We start from the raw sequence: 21722 nt of genomic DNA on the forward strand, positions 1-21722 counted from the left end.
CCCATAGTTCCAAGCCTTCTGCCATCTGGCAGAGCCACAAGCATGTCACCAATGATCTCCTTAGCTGTCTTTAAGAGTGACAAGTGTACTTCCATGAAATCTTAGTAGGTGTTCCCTGGGACTTGGAAATTATTCTAATGGTTCCTCTAAAAGGGCTGAGATAGGCTGGAATAGAACATAAATTCAGAAAGGTGTACCTAAATAGAAGGACTAAGGAACATACACAAACTCAATGGAAGGCAGAGAATATGCCACAAGATTTCAAAAGCAAGCATAAAACAGAAGGATGCGTTGGCAAAGCAAAAAAATCATTTTTTTAAACTCCTAATATGTGTAATGGGATGCAGGCCCTTTACCAAGGATCTACCCCACCTACATGTTAGGATTATTTTAATGTATATGTATTATTGTTACTTTACGTATCACTGTAGACTAGTATGCAGCTGTGTACTTTTGATCCTATCCCATTGTGTTCTAACATTATTCTTGCATTTAGAATTAAGGATCAGTGAATACAATAGAATCAGTGGAGTCAATAAATCACAAATGTTTTATTTGCCTGAATATTTCCATGCTCTGATCCCTCAGGATCCAGACATTTATGATTAAGCACCTGTATGTTTATCCACAGATTTGACAAAATGTTAAACCAAATCTGAAAAGTTTATGAAAATACACTAATACCACTGTATGGGGCACTAATTGATCATTTACTGTTACCTTTGTTTGAAAAGGGAAGTTATTTAAACAATACAAATTCTGAGACTAAAAGCAGATTTAGGGACCTTTAGGCATCCTCTAATCATTCAGAATGGAACCAGCAGCGACCACAAGCTTTCCCCAAATGTGGACTGTTGGCAAATTACATGCAGAGAGGCAACCATGGGACCAGGGTGTAACCGAATTAGTATCAAATGTTCAAATGGAGATGTAGGTATCCGATGGCAGTATCTTTAAAGAAGGGCATTAAATGTATTATATTTAGACTGCTTATTTATCAACTCAAATTTGTGCCCTCCAGCAGTGGGATTTATGAATCTGTAATTTTGCCATTTTTATCAAATTGATTTTCAATTTAGCCTCAGCCTTCCACCATGAAGTGTTTTCACTGTTACTGTACAGCCAATCCGAGTTCTCACCTTGTCCATCCATTACCTTTCCACATATAAAGCCAAAATCACAGACAGTGTCCCATCTACAGATCAACGTCTCCACCAATACGTGTGTTTAAAAATGTGATTTTAACTTTTTATTGAAATAAAGTATTGCTAGCATTTTAAACTGTTTGTAAATTGATGAACATGGGAGGATGTCTAAAAAGTTCCTAAGTCTGCCTCTATTTTGTCTCTGAATATATATATTGTAGAATGTGGCATAATTTTATATAACTATATGTTGGAAATTTAGTTTTTCGACTATTATTATTTTCGACAAATATTTAATACAAACCCTGACTTTTTGGAAGTGGGAACCGTCAAGATAAATTCAATTCTTCCGAAACAATCTGTGCAAATGCTGGCAGGGCTTATAAAGGATCATCCAAAATATTTAAAAACCTACATTGGAACCATTAGGTGTGAGTAGCAAGCATTTAGGAAGTCCCTGTTGCTCACATTGTAAGAAGAGATAAGCATGTGCCTATTACAGGCCAGTCTTGAAGATTGGTAAATGTAATTCATCTACAAAAAAGCAGTGCAATATACCAATATTATCTTTGTTCAGAGGCACATTATTAACCCTAATTCCCTTCACTTACATTGCAGAATAGCACAATATAGCTAACAACAAAAAAGTCTTTATGATGGACTGGAAAAGAATTCAGATAACTGGAAATGTTTAAAGTAATAAAGACATTTTCACAGCATGAAATGAATGCACCCACATACATTTGTACTTAGATCAATGCATATTCTATAAGCCGCTGTATAATACCAGCAATTACTTTGAACAGGATGTAAGAAGAAAAGACAAACACCTAAGCTGACACTGCAAATTACTAATGATGACACTTAGAAGATGCGAATTATATAAATGTGAGTGAACAGAGAAGAAACAGTTCTTTCTTGTGTGAGGGGAATTATAATGTGAGTTTCGGTGGGATTAAAAATTACTTATTGAAAGAAAATAGTAAAATATTATTTTGTTTTAGGACTTTGCTAGGTTTTCAATTTATCTGGGAAAGGGACAATAGCAGCTTTTAAAGTTCAATGATATGAAATGTAGGTGTGCCAAATCTATGTCTTTATGTTTAATGTTTTAACGCAATGATTCGCACATTTTTCAGTATGGAAGTATGATTTTTCTAATTTCCTTGAATGTATGAACCCTAGGTAGAAGTTGTTTGAAAACATTGATGAATCGATCTTTTAATATTTACAAGTATGCACAGGCAAAAATAACCAACAACACTAGAATAAAGCCCTTTCTTCATTTTCAACGTTGACTTCCAGACACAGTTCTATCCTCCTTGCAAGCTCAGTAAAATGCAGGATTCCCTGCAAAGTATACTTCACCATGCTTTCTCATTAAAGTAACATAGCATTTTCTTTTAATGACATCAGCCTAGTTGTACTGGTTCATTTTTCTCTATGTATTTTTTTTTTTTGCTATTAAAAATCATAAAACAATAGTCAATGTGTATCCAAGTTTTCAGAAAATTAGTCAGCCTCAATAAATTAGTAGATAATTGCAGATAAGTTTCTTTCAACACTAATAGTTGTGTATAGGTACCCCCACTATTCATAAATCTCAGCAAGGAGAAAAGTTCTGTTGTTTTATAATAAACAAGCATAATTACCCTAAAACTTACATTACAGTGACCACAGTTCCCAGGCTTTCCAAAATTGTTTTTTTTTTATACCTTTATTTATTTATACAATTATGTAGATAAGAGACAAAGATACAAACATATAGACAAGGGTAAAAAATAATGTGATACAACAGTCAAGATACAGCGAGTATGGAACAAGAATTCCAATCTACAGGGCATAAGGAAAGATACAACGCTAGTACTATACATTTGGTGCAGACAGTTACCTAAACAGGGAAACCACCACAAATGTTCAAATTCACCTGCAAGAGAGTGGGGCATATATAGGTGGTAAGCTACTATCAGGGATATCCATGAATTGTAATATTGTAATAATGGCCTTGAATTTCTCTGATGTTTCATGGGTGCTGGAAGTGAGATCTTCCATCAGCATAATTTCCTTCACATTATGGAACTATTGGGCACTAAGGGGCACAAAGTGGACTTCCAATGTAGTGGGATACAGGCCTTAGCTGCACTCTGCAAAACATTAATTACTGATGTCTTATGGAACCTGATGGACAGGGAGCTATGCTGAAGTAGGAAAAAGGCCGACTTGTCTGGGATTGTGTAGACTGTGAACTTTTGCATAACCTCCCTTACCTTTGACCAGTAAGGATGATCAAGTCCAAAATACTTGTAACATGGAAACCACCATTTTAAAATTGAGATATCAGCTGCTGATGGAGGAGAAGTTTACCTGGCATAACCACTGCATACTAATAGACCAGCTTTATTATGAGCACTCCAAAAGATCATGCAAAGGAGCATGGAAATCAGATAGATAGATAGATAGATAGATAGATAGATAGATAGATAGATAGGTCATATCATATGTACACATAAACTTTATACTGTAAAGATATATATATATATATATATATATATATATATATATATATATCATTGATACAAAGAACACCTATCCTGTTGTTTTGTCAACTTAGGCAAGAGGTCTGACCTGTATTTGTAAAATCTAAGTCAACAAACCCTTTTTTTCACTTGTAGGTAACAGTATAACTATTTAAAACCAAAAAAAATAAAAAAATAAAAAAAAAAGCCTAAACGTATTGAATTTGACAACAAGAAAAACCTTTAAATCTGTAAAAGGAACACACAATTCTTCAAATACCCCAACTGTGAGAGAAGAACCAATTGTGATGTGAGCTTAGCTTTAAAGAAATAACACAAAAATTCAGCGCTTCATGAAAGTATCACTAGCCTCTGCTGTAGAAAAATAGGTCCAGCTTGCTCATTTATTGCTCAATACAGAACATCTCAATAGGTGGCTCTTCTAATTGTTCTTCCCTCGTGTGGATTATTGTGTCGAAACGATGGCTTCAGATGTTTTATTCAGCCTTTGCAAAGCAGCTCATGGTGGATGCAGCTGGAAAATTCGTTTTCATCCTTAATGAGCATTAGCACCTAGAATGAAAGATCCTTCTCTTGCCTCTGTGTTCTGTGACACCAGAATGAAAGCTCATGTTGAGAAAAAGTCATTTAAAAACAGATATTAGGTACAACAAAGGCATTATCTGAAACTCCAAACCACAGAGGCACACTTCTTCTTGTAGATGTAATTTACTTAAGAGCAATATGTGGTATACCAAGAGCTCCTCAGAGAAATAATCGTCTTATTCATATTTTCTGATTATTGGGGTTTCTAAATACTGACAAAATAATAGCAACTGTGTCTCAGCAGAATTGGGACAATACAGTTACATAGAAACTAGACAGCGCTGTAGAAAAAAAAGACTTGTATGGCAGAATATCTCTAGTATTTGCAGTTGCTGACCTTTTCCCACAGCCTCTATTCAATGTTGTGTTTCTCTGTTTTTCAAAAAGAACGGTTCCTGCAGTGCAAGTATACATATAAATAGAAATACAAAATGTAGAAACTGTCAGGACAAAATTTGGCAGCTGCAATATCTTACTTTTGGAACATATAAGCTCTGGGGCATAATTTCCATCCTTACTACCCTGACTGGTGTCAGATATGAAACAAATATGTGTATGAACATGCTTGTTCCAGGTTTAATGGTGGACAATAGAGTAGGACTGCTAAAATAGACAGAGGGAAGCTGTCTATAATTTGACATCATAACAGCATATCCAGCAAAGATAGTCGTGCAGTCTTTCAAATGTATCCAGTACGCATACATAGCAATAAAAAGAACCTAAATATTAGACCGGGGAGATAAAGCATGGAGGAGATAGTAACACGGGGCAGTATTTCAGGAAAAAGTACTTCTATCTCAACCCAAAGTCCCAATCAGCAATTTCACCAGGAGGAAAGCCCTAAAAATAACTTAATTGCCAACCTTATTATGTGAGAAGATGACACGGACCTGAAAGCTTGATTGTTAGGAATGTGAGCTGTTTGTGACAGCAGGAACAGATTATGAGGTGTGCTACCTGTAATCTTACTAGATAAGAGAAAAATGAAATTGATGACCTGCAGGACAACTTCATCATTAATAATCCAGCTGACAAACATATGGCCTTAATCATTTTGGATAAACAAGATATTATTCAGAAGGTAAATATCAACTCTCTGATGATAGTGTTTGTTCCAAACTACCAGGCCCCTAATAAGGAACAAGCAAAAGACTGACAATATGATTTTGCAGGCCCATATTCAAGGTATAATATACACAAAGCTTATGAGGTTATAGGTTATCACTGTATACTGCAATTTATTACTTGTAGTATTACTTGAAGTAAAGAATACATGAGTTGTATGTCATCGGCAGACAAAAAAAGTGAATTACACAGATTTAAAGGCCATCTGAATCATTTGGGGCTTATGCTCTGTACAGACACTAGATTTTAGCTGACCAAAGTTAATGTTAATGACCATTGTGGGTGATAATGTAGTGGTCCCTAACATATTTTATTATTCAGCATGCTGGATTGACTACTTATGACTGAATATGGAAAGGTCTTTAGCAGTGTACTCTGCACCTGAATATCTGCCTAACCTCAGCTGTCTTCTTTATTGGTTCCCATTATCATGTGAAGGTAATGCTTTGGGATTCTTGGCTTGTTTTAGTACCTTGCTGCTGTTTCTTGCTGACCTGCTTTATTTCTTACTTTAGCTTTGCCCTATGACCTTGAACTACTCTGTCCAACCACTGCTGAGGTCACCCTGTTCACCAGCTATGTTCCTATGTATGAACTGAAATATATTACACATATATATATATATATATATATATAATTATATATATATTACGTTTTATAATTACATTCCACTGTGCTTATTCGTTTTATGATTTTTGCAAACGAAGATGATCAATGCAATATTTATGGATTATGCCACGTGATTATTCAAAAGCAACAACTTCTGCCGAGAACTTCCAATATACAAACAATACTAGGCAATAAATGAGATTAGTGATCATCATCAAATAAACCCCCAGCTCTGCTAAAATCATCTATTTCACCTTGGTTTGAGCTCTCTGTAATCACCTGCAACCAGTTTGCACAGATTACAGTATCTCAAAAATTCAATAGGGAGACTTTAGGCACAAAAATTAGATTCCTGGAGACTGCTGAATAACTTTCTCTCTATCTCTATATTCCATATCAACAATCACATTTAAAACTTTATTTCAGAGAAGAAACTTTGTACCTGCTTGGGATATTTTAGCATCAGAATCCTTGAGTATTCCCAGCGCACAGAATTAGAGACAATTTCACTTGTCCGGAGTATACTCTTAATAGGCCATTTATATTTTCATCAGTATTTTATAACTTTATGTAGGAATTGTTTTTAGCAGTTTCATTTGGATTGAGTCTATCAAAATAAATCCTTTTGTGCAAAGAGAAGTCTGTTTTCTTTGCCTACACTGCTATATAAGAAAAAAAAAATATTGACATTGCCCTGGTTATGCTACATACAACATCTTCCTAACTTTTTGATCGTGTAATTGCTAAATCAGTCACTGTCATGGTCTGCTCTGGGGCAAGAAAACTAAACATATAAACAGCAGAAATGAACAAAATAGTGACAGATGAGGTACTGTACATGTTATATGAAATATAGTACAACCAAGGTTACAACAGATGACTGAAAATTTACCTCTTCTGCTACTATATTTTTTCTTTACATCCTAGGTGGCTACAAAAAACTGTAAAAAAATAAATGCATTATGGTCATCAGCAGTGAAATAATGCCCCTAATAAGATAAAAAAGTATATATAATATATATTGCCAATATTTTTTTCATTACTCAAGAAAACAAAACATTACATATCTTGATTTTTAGGTAAGATCATTATAAATTACTTTGTTTCCTGTGCAATCCATAGAGTTTGTTTTACTTTTATTTGTGTAACTTTAAAAAGTTTAAGTGGCAATATAAACAGTCAATGTAAAAAAAATAGGGCTAAAAAAAGGTTTTGCTAGCAATTGTTTAAACTAGTAATGGTTCCTTTAAAGTATGGGACTGGTTTAAAAAAAAACGAAATCCCTTTATCCTGTTCGTTTGATTTTGGTTACTGTATGGAATGGTTAAAACCCGTCAAATAGCCAAAACTGGAAAAGAGAGGAAATCTCCTCTATTTCCATACTACTCAAAAATCAAGTTTCTGGGTTTTCATTTATTTTCAGTCTTGGTCACAATAGTCACCAAGAGGAACAGAGAGAGTAAATCTGCAGTGTGGACACACATAACAATTAAAATTGGACACTTGAAATGTGCACATTTTATACTCCATAGATACATTGCAGTGTCGATGCTTGTCTAAGAATCCTATAAAAAATTGTAATATAGCATTGGATATGTATTAAAATAAAGACAGTTTTTTCTCTTAATATAAAATGAGAAAAGGTAAAACCATTTTCTCTTTAGGATTTGCATTTTAATATCCTTTCAGCTTCTTTTATTTAAACCATTTTCGAATTATAATCAAAGTTGCATTTTGAACTGTTAATGGAAAAGTTCTTTTCATCCATGGTTATTGAAATACCTAATAGCAAAAAGTTCAAAATATTTAACTTTCATTAAGCACCAAAATACTTCTACTTTTGAATTAGAGAACATTGACCCTGCATTCATAGTCTGGGATATTAAAATAGGATGGAAATCGAACTGGATGACCTAATGTTAATGTTGAAGCTAGGGCTATATGTGATATTGTCCTTACATAAACCAAGAAACTTTATTGTGGATACCGGGATTAAAGAATAGTTAAACTGTAAGAATGTATAATCCAAAAAGTTTAAAGAATTCAAAGGTGATCAGTTTTGCAGACTTCTAAACAGAATACAATTCACATTAAATGATAAAAATAAGAAAACTTACTAACTTTTAAGGTTTATCTACCTGAAAGGGAATTGAAGATTTGAATACAATATATTATTTATTATGCTATTTGCTAATGGTAAATGTATCATGAGAAGGAACCATTGGTCTTAAAGTTCCACGGTACAATAGAAGTAGACTTCCTGGTATGTAAATGTGCCTATAAGTTTGCACCTTTAGCCCCATAGCTTTATACCTACAGTGTAAAGGGGCACGTTATGCCTCTGACTGCTGGTCTCAGAAGATTTGGAGATGTTATTACTATGTCACATGATGAAAAGGAATTTGCACTGCATGCATGCATCTCTCTGCTGTTACTTAATCATTCCAGTGGATCTGTGAACCTCCCTCTTGATTAACCCATAAGTCATCAGATTCCCCAGGTATCACAGAGGAGTACTACTGAAATGAGGAAACAAAACTCTATTCTACCAAGTTACCACATTGCAATACAGTGCAAAATATAGCATGGTAAGTCAGTACTAATGAAAGATCAGCTGGAGGGGGACCACAGACACAACTGGTGACCTTCTTTCATTTAGGTATATGACATCTGTGTTTTTCACCCTTTCCTTTCTATAGTTGCTGTAATCTGTTGGTGCTCTGAAAATGTCTCCCAAGTTCTGCATCTTTCACTTATCTCTCACTCATTTTCTCCTACAACTTATCCATATCCTTAGAGATGTAACTATCACAATAGATGACCCCAGTAAATTGCCCTAGACAAAATACCCTCTATCACCAGATCTGCTTTATTACATAAAATATACAGAACTGCACACCTTGAGAACTTACAGTGGATCTCATATTTCCTAAATGTAGCCACCTTAAACACTTTACTAACTACAACATTCTTACCTTTATCCACTCTATAGCTTGCCCTCCTTCACCCCTTCGCTTAGCAGGTCAATGGTAGCAGGCCTACTTGGGGGACCACCAGAGGAATACTACCTAACAGCCCTGTCACTGACAGTTCCACTCAAGGCCTGCTGTTGGCTATGTATTCCACTCCTCCTGTCCAATTTACATTTTCAAGATTATAGCAAATATACCTCTAACCGCCCTCTCTGCTACCCCAATTACCTACTAAAGATCTCATCACTCTCATAAATTCATCCCCCAACTGGCTTTAAGACTTCTTTGGATCTGCCTTTATTTTCTGGGATATCATGCCTTACCCCATTAGGCTTTTTCATACCTTTAACATTTATAAATACTCCCTCAAAACCCACTTTTTCAAACTTGCCTAAACTTCCTCGCTCCATCTATCACTAATTTGCCACCACCAGCTACTATTAGTAGGTGTAAATTTACCTGTAGATGAGGGTGTTCACTTTTTTTATTTTTTATCCTTACTGCTGTGTTCCACCTGCTTCGCCTAGGCGAGGTTAACACTACACTCCTACGAGCTACACTCGTAGGAGTGAATACTCCTACTCGGGAATACAGATCATGTAGTTCAAGCAATGGATTGAAGTGCCTTCTCATGATATATCACCTGCTCTGCACTCCACAGGCATCCTCCCTATAGGATGGTAGTGTCATGCCCAGTATTGTGGATGACAGAGATAAGGTAAGCACAATTCTAATCTAATTGTACTGGGTTTATCTTATATCTACTAACAGTAGGTGATTTGTTAGGAGAGAGGAGGCTGAGCAATTTAAGCTAACTTTGCATATTACCGTAAAGTCTGCTTTTAGGTAAAAATGCTAAAACTACTCTGTTTTTTTGCCCCTTAAAAATACACAATGCTTTCCCTTTAAAGTTAGTATAGAAGTTATGTTAGATACAATAAAATTGTCATGTTATGTTTGGAAGTTCTTTTCTATGACTTGAGATAGTCAGCTGGTAGATTAAAATGTCTCTATCCAGTGACTTGCTTAGGACATGCTGACAGAGTTATTATTCATATGGGCAGTCTTATGTGTTGGGTCACTGAACTAGTTACACCATGTACTGACGTTCTCTTTTTCATCACAGCTTATCACAGATCACAGTTATCACTGTACCTATTTTAACTCTATAAAACTTTTGGGGGACTGTATATTTAATCCAGCTGGACAAAATAAAACACAATTTAGTTAATAAAGAGTGGAAAAAAACAAAATATATAGGAGTATTTTATTTTGAACAGATACAATATATCTATTTTTAGTTCTGCAATCTACATTTGTTGTTACTTTATTCATTATTGTTTTTGAGCACTTTATGAAAGCCATACTGATAATTGTTTTCTTCCTTAAAATGTACTACATATCTATACATTAAAATAATCATACAAAATGTAATTGTCTTATGGGCAGATGAGTTGCTCACTACTCCAAAATACAAGGGCTATTTAAAGTTAAGATAGGGATGGCACTGTTGATTTCTAAAAAAGTACACCTGAGAGCTGAAAAGCACATCATGACAGCGATATAGGTGCTGCCATTGCTGGCTTTGCAGGGAGCTCCAAGTGATGTGAAGTATATACTTTAAGAACAATAAAGGTATCAATTCAATAAATGACTAGTAATTCACTTTGCAAAATGTACCCATACAGCTGGCTGTATTTAGATATGAATTTCAAGCAACTGATATGTGCAATTTTCATATGTGATATGTGCAATTCAGAATGTATATAGAGCAATCTATGACCGCCTCAAAACATGGACTACCTGGGCCTGGTAAAGTTTACACCAATGTAATTTTGAAGTGAGATTTAAAGGCATTTTAGTTACAGCAAAATTTCAAAGCCCATTTAATAAATAACATGGCACACTGCTAAAGAACAGCAATTGCTTTATACCCTATTTAACATTCACTACTGTATATTATTAATGTTTACTAATGACCGGGCATATTTCCGGTACACTAGAGAACGCACAATATAATAGTTTGACTTGCTCCATGATAATTATTTGCTATCCAAATCTGTTTACAGTAATTTTCTTTGCGGTTTGTAGTTTGTACAGAGCAGCATACATGATATGTGTGCCCATGCATTACTTCATTTATTTTCATTGTGAATGTTTACTGTTGTCAGTTAAATGCTCTGCATCAGCTGAATTACTGGGAGATATAATTTACAGTATGAAAAATCATCACACATGTCCTATATGAGCAATCTCAAATGAAACTGTTAACACTTCAATAAAAGCATGCTCTGGCCCATGGATTATTACCGCTGGATAACTCTCCCCTAAAAGCTTCCAAACCTGGCTAATGCCGGTAAAAGCTCAATCTTTATAATAAAACGTTTCAAGGGAGCCCAGAAAGTGCACCATACATTCTGAAGGACTATGCTTTTCAGATTTCGACACTTGTGTTATCCAGTAGTCAATCATCTGAGAAGATTAGAAAATATTAAAACTAATCTGTCCTATGTGAGGCAAGATAAGGCTGTTAAGAACAGTGAATCAATGCTAAAATTTACTCTCTAAAATCATGCTGTCATTACAGAGTGATCAACAGTGGAAAAATCAGCAGTTCCGGCAGCTGATAGGAAGACAGAGAATAATTTATTTTGATTAGTGCGCCGTTGCATGTTCCAAAAATTATTTATTAGGTATTAATTAGTTAATACCTACTTTAAATTCTCAAATAAATGTTAAAAAAAAACTTTTATTTGCATACGGTCAGCAATAGAAAGAAAATGTTTGCCACTGAAAAACAGTTGTCACTGAAAGAATATCATTGGTCAATTACTCCTTTATTTCCGGTGATCTGGTGAAAACTAGTATGCGATCCCATAAAAAAAAAAAAAAAAAAAAAAAAAAAATTTAAAAAAAAATTTTAAAAAAAAAAAAAAAAAAAAAAAAAAATCTTTCCGAGGGTAAATTAAAGAAAGGTCATAACTCTGCCAGATTACCCTCTGGTCCAACAGATGAATCGGACAGCTACAGGAAATTTTTCACCATGAATGTGAATTTCTATCTTAGTGTCTGTGTCAACAGGTTTATGTTGATGGATCTGTTTGACATCAGTTTGAGATGCTTTTGTGATCATTTTGAAGTCACAAATGTGTCTTTGGTCCGATTAAAATGGGTTTTGCATTACCATTGAAATGTGTAGTAATAAAAAAACAATTTTCTGCAAACAAAAGCCAATTGACACCGGCGCTTTGACAGTTGTCCTTGACACAGATGACATACATACACACATATAAATAAATCTACCCAATAGGAAGACAGACAGTAATAATACCTTGATAGGGGGTTTTACCTAGAGATAACTTTAGCTTTGGCTCTTCTCTCCAAAAGAGCTAAGAACAATGTGACATAAGGGATCCTTTTATATGTAATTCGTTCTCTTAAGTTAGTGGTTTGGAATTTCATAGGTTTAAGATTGGACAGGGCTCGGCTAATCCTAAGCATTAGTGTCATGCTTTCAATGGCCCTGATTTATAAAAGCTCTCCAAGGTTGAAGAGAATACACTTTCATCACTGAAGTTTGATCCAGCAAACATGGAATGGGCTTCTTCAGTCATTTGCTTTTTGCTAGCAAATGTTTTGAATCCTGGACCAGACGCATTCCAGGTTTGCTAGATCACCCACCTTCACCAATGAAAGTGTATCTTCTCCAGCTTTGGAGAACTTTACTAAATCAGGCCCAATATGTCAATATAGATTTCATGCAGAACAGAAACGATTGCTGAACACACTAGAACTGGTAAAAGAATGACGTTTACTATTACAGCGCAGATACAACCAAAAAATAAGCAGGGTAATGATTACCCTGGTCTGGGAATGTGACAGAACTCACTCCACGGGAAAGAAAAGGAAGATCATAAATGTTATAACGTTGTATTGGTATCCTTGCATTAAAAAAAAACACAAAAGCTAGAAAGGTGTTTTAAAAGTACATTTATCCTGCCTTTTCTAGCTGTGAACAATGCATTAAAGCCTAACAAACATCATTACTAATGATATCATATATATGCTACTGTTCACCTAAAAAAAATTGTATGTGAAACCTTTACCTTATTCAGTCATTCCACAAGGATCCTCTTATTTCGCTGTCCCTTTATGTGCAGAATTGCTTTGTTGTTCTTTACAGTTTTCAGCATTATGCACATCTCTAGTATTTCACTTTACTTTACACATTCTCAAGAACTCCAAAAGAAAATACATGGTAAGCATAATTTCTCACCTATTAATGTTCACTGTATGTGTTAAAGGTATTCTGCTTGAACAAAAAAATATAAATAGGCAGTTTTTAAAGGTGCGGGCTCCATGCTTCATTCTGGTTTTACCAACCTACTAGACTGCAGCCAGTAGAATTATGAGTTAGTGACATGTTATGCAAACACAAGGATGACAACCTTAAAGATTGCATCTTGCAAAAAAAATAAGGTGGAAACGGCTACTCACATGTTAGCAGGTTTCCATGAAAACCATAATAAATTAAAAAAATGCATATCTGGTTAAATGTCCAAGAAAGATAACTGCAAAGCTGCATATTACTTATTACACAATAATTTATAGTAGGATAATAATGGAGGAATGTACAGTGCAGCACACATATCATTTGAATCAATGCAGTTGCAAACAAGCTGATGTAATTGTTAATATAGGAGAACTTTAGAACATAGGACATGCAGGAAGCCAGCCGTGGAAATCTGGTTAGCTTTAGTAAAGACAGAAATAATACGGTATAAATCCAGGAAATGTAAATGCATACCGGTCATAAGGACATCTGTAAGCATATATTAACTCAATCAGCATGAATTAGCAATGTATACTAAGTGAAAAATTATGCTGCTGATTAGATTATGCAGATTGACTAAACTGTTAATAGACAAAATGAAAGCAGCTCCTGAGGAACAGATTTGTAGGAATTACAATAAACTGGATGCACAGACCTGTTACATACATATTTAAAACATGACTTCTTCCATAAAATAATTAGATTGTATAGGAAAGTATATATTTTCTTAGAGAATAGTTTCCAATTCTCTTAGACAATAGTAGTCATTATGTATTTCACTCATAATGATGATAAAAGCAGGAAAATCATCTGATGTAACTTGCTCATACAAACTTCCATACTCATTGCGCATGCAATATGTATAAATGTCATGGTGTGTTCCAACATGGCAACGAGAGATATGGACCAAACTCTATCCTACCGAATTCTTTCAGTTCACAAGAAACAAGACTTCTAAGAATTGTGTAAAGCTCAATTATTAATACTGCAATGACTGGAAGCTATTTAGAAAAAGGTCAGTCTTCCCAACAATTATATTTACGTTTTTGGTAAATGCTGCACAGTTATACAACTGAATGTTTTTATACCTCTAAGGGACTCTACTGGAGAAATATCTGAACTTGAGTTGCTAGTTCTGCACACTTACTGGGTGTCACGGTATTTACGGTGTCAATTGTTGTTGGAAAGTGCACAGTCATTTAGCAAAGTAAAGGGCATATTTATAAGGCAACAAACGAGGCATTCACTGGGGGGTAACTCTCAGACATTGTGTGTAAACATATCATGCAAGCTATAGGTTATATTTTTAAATTATTCACCTGCATAAGGCAAGTACAAAAGTGACTGATGTGCTCTTTTAAATGGTCCACTAGGTGGCAGATTGATTCTTAGATTTGTTTAAGTATTGAAAAGTGCACCACATGGGGACTCAAATACATCTGAACACACACCAAAAAAAAAAAGAAAAAATGCCCTAAGTGTTCAGCAGATTTTGAAATCTATGTGCTCAGTTTTAGTTGTTTTAGAGAACATCTATATAACAAAGGAAAATAATGGTTCATATTTTGGTTCAACTGGAAAGTCTTGCTAAAAGTATAAACTGTCATAAACTTAAACAGTATGCCGGGAGCTCATTTTCCACATTACTAAAGGCTGGATGAACTTGCCCATTTACAATCAAATACCAGGGTAGGCAGCCACACATCACAGTGGGGTTAATATTGAGGGTATAGAAAAAAATACACATTTCAACAATTTTTTTTTTAATCTGAAAATATGAAGCAAAATTTAAAACAGGCAAAACCAGACCATGTTGTTTTCTATACAAGTCAAACAATTGTATGTTGAAATAATGCAAAAGAAATGCACATTAAATAACTGTTAGCATACACCAACCAATTAAATAAAATAAACACATCTTTAAGGATAGAGGGGGAGCCATCCTTATTTTCAAGGTGGACAAAACAATGCTGACAGTTCTTCTAGCTCTTGGGGTGAGAAGTGTCTTTCAAGGTCTCTAATTAGATGCTTTGCATTGCTTGCACGTTCTCACTGTTTTGCAATTTTTGTTTCTCAATGCAGTCAAGATAAATGGACTCAGTCTTTGATGCATTTTAAGAAGCATCCTTAGGAGAGCTACAAAATCACTGTGTGCAAATAGTCATTTTTCATGAGGAGGTCCTTATTGCAACATTTGGACTATGCATATGGATTTCCCCCTTAGGATGGTGTCTCTTTGCTTCACATATTCTGAAACTCAGTTAACAACCCTTGACATTTTAGGTGGTGGTGGGGGCATAAGTTCAGCATCAGGATCCAGTGAGTGCTTCCGTGTTTGTCCCTGAGTAACTCCTGTACATCGGTCAATTAATTCAAACAGTATTTCCTTGGTTACTGGATTCTGGATACTGTTGCAAACAGCTGCAAAATAAAATGTGTAAGAGCAGATGTTACAAAGGAGTCATTGATAGACCTTAAATATTATATATCCTTAGACATAAATAATTCTATTAAAGTAATAAAATGTTAAAGTGTTTCACAAGACTTCTTGTATAGTGGAATTAAAAACACACACACACACACACCTAAGTATGCTGCTTCTCCTCTCAAAGAAATAAATGCACAGTTCAGAAGAGGATACTGAGTACTGAGAGGAACAATAACTTGGAACAAGCATGCAGCCAATAAAGGCTGCATGCAATCTGCTAACTTGCTAGGAGCCTTTTATTTAGCAAACTAGCATTCTCAAAAACAGGAAGGCCAGCAAAAGTGTCCAATGCATTTTAAGGCACACTGTAGCTGTGTGAACAAATTTTTATTTTAGAAACTGTTACTGTATAAATTAATGTATCCACCAGTTTCAGAACAAATGAATGTCCTGAAAACTACTTGCAGGCACTGGAGAATGATCAACCAGTCCAGGTATTTTTTCTGGCTGATCAGTATTGTTTCCCTCAGACAGCCACCATTCATAGCACTCCTCCTTCCCCATTCATGAACAGGTAATGTAAAAGTGTATGTTCATCAAAAGATCTTTAATTAGAAAAAAAGTTGAGTGGATGAGCACTATATACCATCTAGGGATGACTTTATTTACCAACAAGAAATGTTTCAGGGTAATTAATACTGGTTTGCAGACGTTTACGGAATCAGGAAAACATTTTCGAGAAATTATATAAAATTGATCTCTCTTTGGCTTTATGATTATAAAAAGTATATAAAACTGTAGGTGGTCAGATAGCCAGATAATTCAAAGCTGAACACCTGCTGAGCGGCAGCCGGGAGCAACTTCAAAGACAGCTGCAGGTCACTGGTTGCTTTAGATGAGCAAATTAATTTGCAGGTTTCCATAAATACATGGGGAAGCTGATCCTTTCCAAGTCAATTGCTATATGACTGATAATGCACATGGTGCTGCCCCTTATGCTTTACAGTAGATGATACACCTTTTGCAGTTTAATTTGTAAAATTGAAAAGTCACGCCAGTATCCCATTATCTCAATTTAAATGCTTGGCACAGAATATTTACTGATACCACCACCCTGCTGTGTCTTCGGTCTTCTTTGGGGGCTTTGTTGACAGATTTTGGGCAGTTGGAAAAGCTTCTGAGAAAATGTAGATTTATTCCTAAGGTAATTTATCTTCACCTGACCTCCTTCCGATCTGCTTCAACAATGTTTTTTATACTTTTCTTTTAGAATTCTTCCTTGAGTGGGAATACACAATCTTTCTGATGCAAACAAAAGTCTAATAGCCTTCTAAGGCTCCCTGTTCTTAACAGAAATATAAAAGGCCAGCTAGCTTACATTTTAAAACACTGACCTGAAGCCAGCATGTTGATCAGGAAAGTTAGAACTCTAATTTTGTGTCAGTAACTCAAAGTAATGTAATAGGGGGATTAGCACAACAAAAACAAACAGCATTTTTCCAGTCAGCAATGGCACCTTAAATGTTTTTATGATGACAGGCTTCCTTTAAGCAGTTGGCTATGTTTTTGGTTACTGTCATCTACCTGGGGTTCAGTTCATTTATACAGCTGAAATCTAATGCACTTTTCTTGTAAATGAAATTGGTCAATAAATTAAGGCAGTTAACCTAACACCGGGTGTTGTGAATCTTGCTAAATTGACAACAGCACACAGATTAGAGTACATGGAATGCAAACCTGGTCTGTACAAACTGTAACATTGTTTGTTTTTCTACACTATAAAACATAGAATATTTCTTACAGTAAAAGGTCATGTAACATATGTTCAAATGTTACCAAACATTTTCCTGTTAAGATTTACAAAACTAGTCCTGGAATGTTGTGTTTTAGGACTCAATGGCATTGAAACTGCTGGGTCAGTGTAAACCAGGCACTTTTTGTAGAACTCTCTTTAATTTAAGTAACTCTACAAAAAGCATAAGAGGTATTTAGGAATATAGGTAAATGCGTTCTTTATAGAGAGGTTTTACTCACCCAAAGCTGTTTCGTAAGCATTTGGAAAGCTTTTATCGACTCTTTGCCGCATGAAGACCCAGCAATTGTTCTCAAACTTGCACTCTATGATTTTATTGTCATATTGTTTTAAGTCTCTTGTCACCTGTTCAGAGAGGGATGAGAAAGAATGTACTCTTACATGGAAATTCATCATTACAGATTTCTGTGCTATGCAGCCTCTTAAGTTGTCATAAGTAAACAGAACATAACTGAAGTTTCAAAGATACAACTTCTGCCTGAAAATATCAAAGAAACAGGGCATGTGAAATCTAAAGATTAAATATATTTCGGAATGCCCGGCTGATGCCCATCACTGTAAGTGAACCTAAATCATAATGTACAAAAAAGGTATTGTTTATTTCGTAATGCATTCTTCTTAATATTAGCTGGTTGACAGCATTCTATATTTTGCTAATACAATATGAAGAAAATTCTTCTTACATCATTTTTTATTCTGTTTATAATAAAAAAAATAAAATGTCATGTACTTGTGTCATGTACTCCCAATGGTTTGGTATTGTTAGCGGCCTTTCTTCCGGTATGTGTGTATATTGATAAAAGTGAGTGTGTGTGAAATAAATAAATTATATATATATATACACACACACACACACACACACACACACATATACACACACACACATACATGCCTGGCTCATATTTAGCAATCTGGAGGAGCAGTCGTTCTGGGAAAAGGCTGAAATCAGCCAATGTAATGACCTATATAAATCTTCCTATTAGAACACGGCTGATCATAGCTTTAAACACATGCATGTTGGAGTAATTATCTACACAAATGCAGTGTTTTACCATCAATCTACTTCAAATATTCCCATTCATTTCTATTTTTTTTATCAAACTTAAAAATGAACTCTTGGAATACTAAAGACCATTAACAAAAAGCAGTCAATAACTTTAGCATTTACTTGCACACCATGCAAAATTAAAAAAAACAAACGGTACAAATTATTAAATTGTTTCTTGTACTGTACAAGCTGTTGAGAAGTAAGTACATTCACAATACAAGCACCTATAATGGTTTGTTGTAAAACTCTTTTACTACTTGTAAGAATATATAATATTTATTGCCCATAGTCCGGCCATGGTTGGCCGATAATAAAAAAAATGCCCTACAGTAAAATGAATAATGAAAATTAAGGTAAAATTATGTAATTACACAAATATCCCTCTCCTAGATATGATACCACCTCTTTTTAGGATGCCGAATCAACTAAACACTCCCATGCAATTTGTGTATTGGCAGGAAAGTTCTACTGTACTGCTAATCCTGCAGCAATTTGTGCAGTTCATAAAGCCTTTTTGCCGCTATCAATAAAATGTGCAATTGGGATTAGGAAAATAAATGTACTAATGTTCAAGTAGATCTGTGAGCTGCAAGTCCTTCTGAAAGAATAAGTACTTTTGTGACTTAAATATGCAGCTGACTCATTCATCCAAAAAGACAAGACAAAACAAAAAAAAATGACAGAAGTGGACTGGATAGACCAGCTTAAAATCATGTAACGATATTCACAACATATAACATTTACTGTCAAAGCTACTAAATACACTGAAAATATAAATGGCAAACATGAGAGAACGCACCAACGCACACCATGAAGGAGGTCTGTGTGTTACTTGGCAGGTTTCCTAGAACTGGGTTCAGAATATTGCAAAACTGTGTAGGTAGTTATTTATACTGAGTAAGGAATGCATCATTTTATACTCCTAAAAATAATAAATGCTCTCTCCTAGAATAAGTAGTGACTATGGCACTTCCCATGATGCCCATGAGATAACAGAACGCACTAGTCAAAATGATGGTGTCCTTTAAAAAAAACAATAAATGAAAATAACCTGTCACAACTTAGGTGAAGGGTTAGTTTTCATTTTAAAATATATTTAAAAATAGTTAAAAAATTATTAAATGATAAATATTGTGTTGGTCAGGCAGTATCTCCTGTAAGGTGAACTGAATGGAAAATCAACTATTGCTCATTTAGATGTAAAAGCTATTACTCAGAGATTTACTAAAACAATTCATTTTATTTCAGATTAAAAAAGGAATTGAGCAATAACTAGCATCTATTACTGTGCCAGCTGTTTGTAACATACATAGTCTACCCGGCATGTGGCTGGGACAATTGATATATGTATTCTAATTAAGTATAATGATGTTAAAAGAATAATTAACTACAGCCATATGATTAACTATTCCCATAAGATCGTAACCAAGATTCAACTACATCACAAACCAGGAATCAACAGGAAGAGAAGTAAAACAGCACATAACCTCAGCAAAGGGCTAAGGAAGGGTAATCTATTGATTTACAATGCAAATTTGAGCTTCGTCCTCCTTTCTCTGCATTAAGGGGGGGAAAAAAAAACAAAGTATTTCAAGTGTGTAATTTACAGAAAGCTAATAAATTGGGAAGAAATCCTGAAATCCCAAACAAGAATTGTGACACTTACAGAACTACCAGGTAAATTATACTAAAACTGCACATGCCAAACATCCTTATTTTAACACATACAAATTCATGATATATGAGCATAAATATGGTTAATTTATATTAATCCATGTAATTAACTATAAACATTTCATGTGCCATCCACTTGATTTATTTTCAATGCAAAGTTTTAGCAATCAACTCACTTTACCTTAACCATTTTTAATTGCCATTCTGATAAAAAAAAATCAATTCATTGCGTAGATGAAAACTTGCATTCAAATACATTAACTAAAAATATTGTAAAGTGTATGGTTCGGTTAAGGTCAGCCACATAAATTAAACGATGGTTGGAAATTTTGACCGTTATAAAATCTTGCTAATCAATGAGAACTCTGCATAATCATACACAATATTTTGGTTGCGTTTACATGAAAATGCATAATGCAGACACCACTGAGACTTAATTTGTTGTAAATGCAAAATAGGAATAATTGAATAAAGTACCATCAAAAAAGACTAAAAGTAGAGATTAAGGAACAACTGTTTAGTAAGTGTGTAAGCCATTAGTAGCAAAAGTTGGTTAAAGTGTTTATCTAATAAAATCATTGTATGTATGATAGTATCTGCAGTAAGTGTCATTAAGAATCCAAAGAATATTTCCTCTTCTGTTCTGTAGACTCTTAAAATCTTGAAACATTGTAATTCATCCACAAAACTTGAGAGAATTTCAATTTCATTAGCTGACATTGTTGAGATTGCATTCTCATCTGCACTGTCACACTTTTAAACGCTGCCCAAAGGTAGACTACAAGTACATGTGCTTAAGCAATTTACAATGTAACATAGTCAGTTCATAAAAAGACACAGATCAATCAGGTTTAATCACTAGGGAAACAAATGTACTAGAAAAACTGTATACTCCAATTAGAAACGCATATACAGTTTTGATCAAGAGGTAAGGCAAAAAAAAAAAAAACCCTTACAAAAATATGGTTCAACTTACTCAAACAAGGTGGTGGTGGGGGGACCCATCCTGATTCCGTAAAACAGCCGGATGTTCTCTGCACCAAGAGGTTTTGGTGTCATTCCTTCTACAGTTTAATACCCAGTTATATTCTGCACTATGTATATCTAGAAACACATCCAGCCATTTCCTATAAAAATCTACAGAACATGCTAAAACGACTTCCTGAGGAAGTGTACTCTACATTTCCACAGATCATTAATCAGGAAGAGAGTTCTCTATATGGACCATTTATATATTTATACAGGGTGAGCATTTCCCCCCCTTAAAAGTGTCCTCCAGGAAGAATAGGTTCAGCTAATTTTTATTATTATTCTCTCATTGCTTAGCTCCCCCATGCCTCTTATTTTATTTTATTTGCCCTTTCTGTGCTTTCACCAATTCCACAATATCCTTTTTTGTGAACTGGTGCCCAAAACTGGACTGCATATTTCAGGTGAGGTCTAACTAATTCCA

The 21722-nt window shown here is 34.7% G+C and overlaps 1 protein-coding gene across 2 annotated transcripts in view; it reads right to left on the minus strand.

Moving 5' to 3' along the window:
- Positions 1–15052: 15052 nt before the first annotated feature.
- Positions 15053–21722, minus strand: part of RNGTT (RNA guanylyltransferase and 5'-phosphatase) — a 173987-nt gene continuing 167317 nt past the window's right edge. For both annotated transcript variants that reach the window (XM_072408626.1, XM_072408625.1), the window contains exons 15-16: positions 17769–17892; positions 15053–15727 (exon numbers count right to left, since the gene is read on the minus strand). In XM_072408626.1, coding sequence (XP_072264727.1) covers positions 15564–15727; positions 17769–17892 — 288 coding nt within the window. In that variant the 3' untranslated portion in view covers positions 15053–15563. The remainder of the gene's footprint in view (positions 15728–17768; positions 17893–21722) is intronic.

Source organism: Pyxicephalus adspersus, chromosome 4 (genome assembly GCF_032062135.1).
Source record: "Pyxicephalus adspersus chromosome 4, UCB_Pads_2.0, whole genome shotgun sequence".
Taxonomy (NCBI): Eukaryota; Metazoa; Chordata; class Amphibia; order Anura; family Pyxicephalidae; genus Pyxicephalus; species Pyxicephalus adspersus.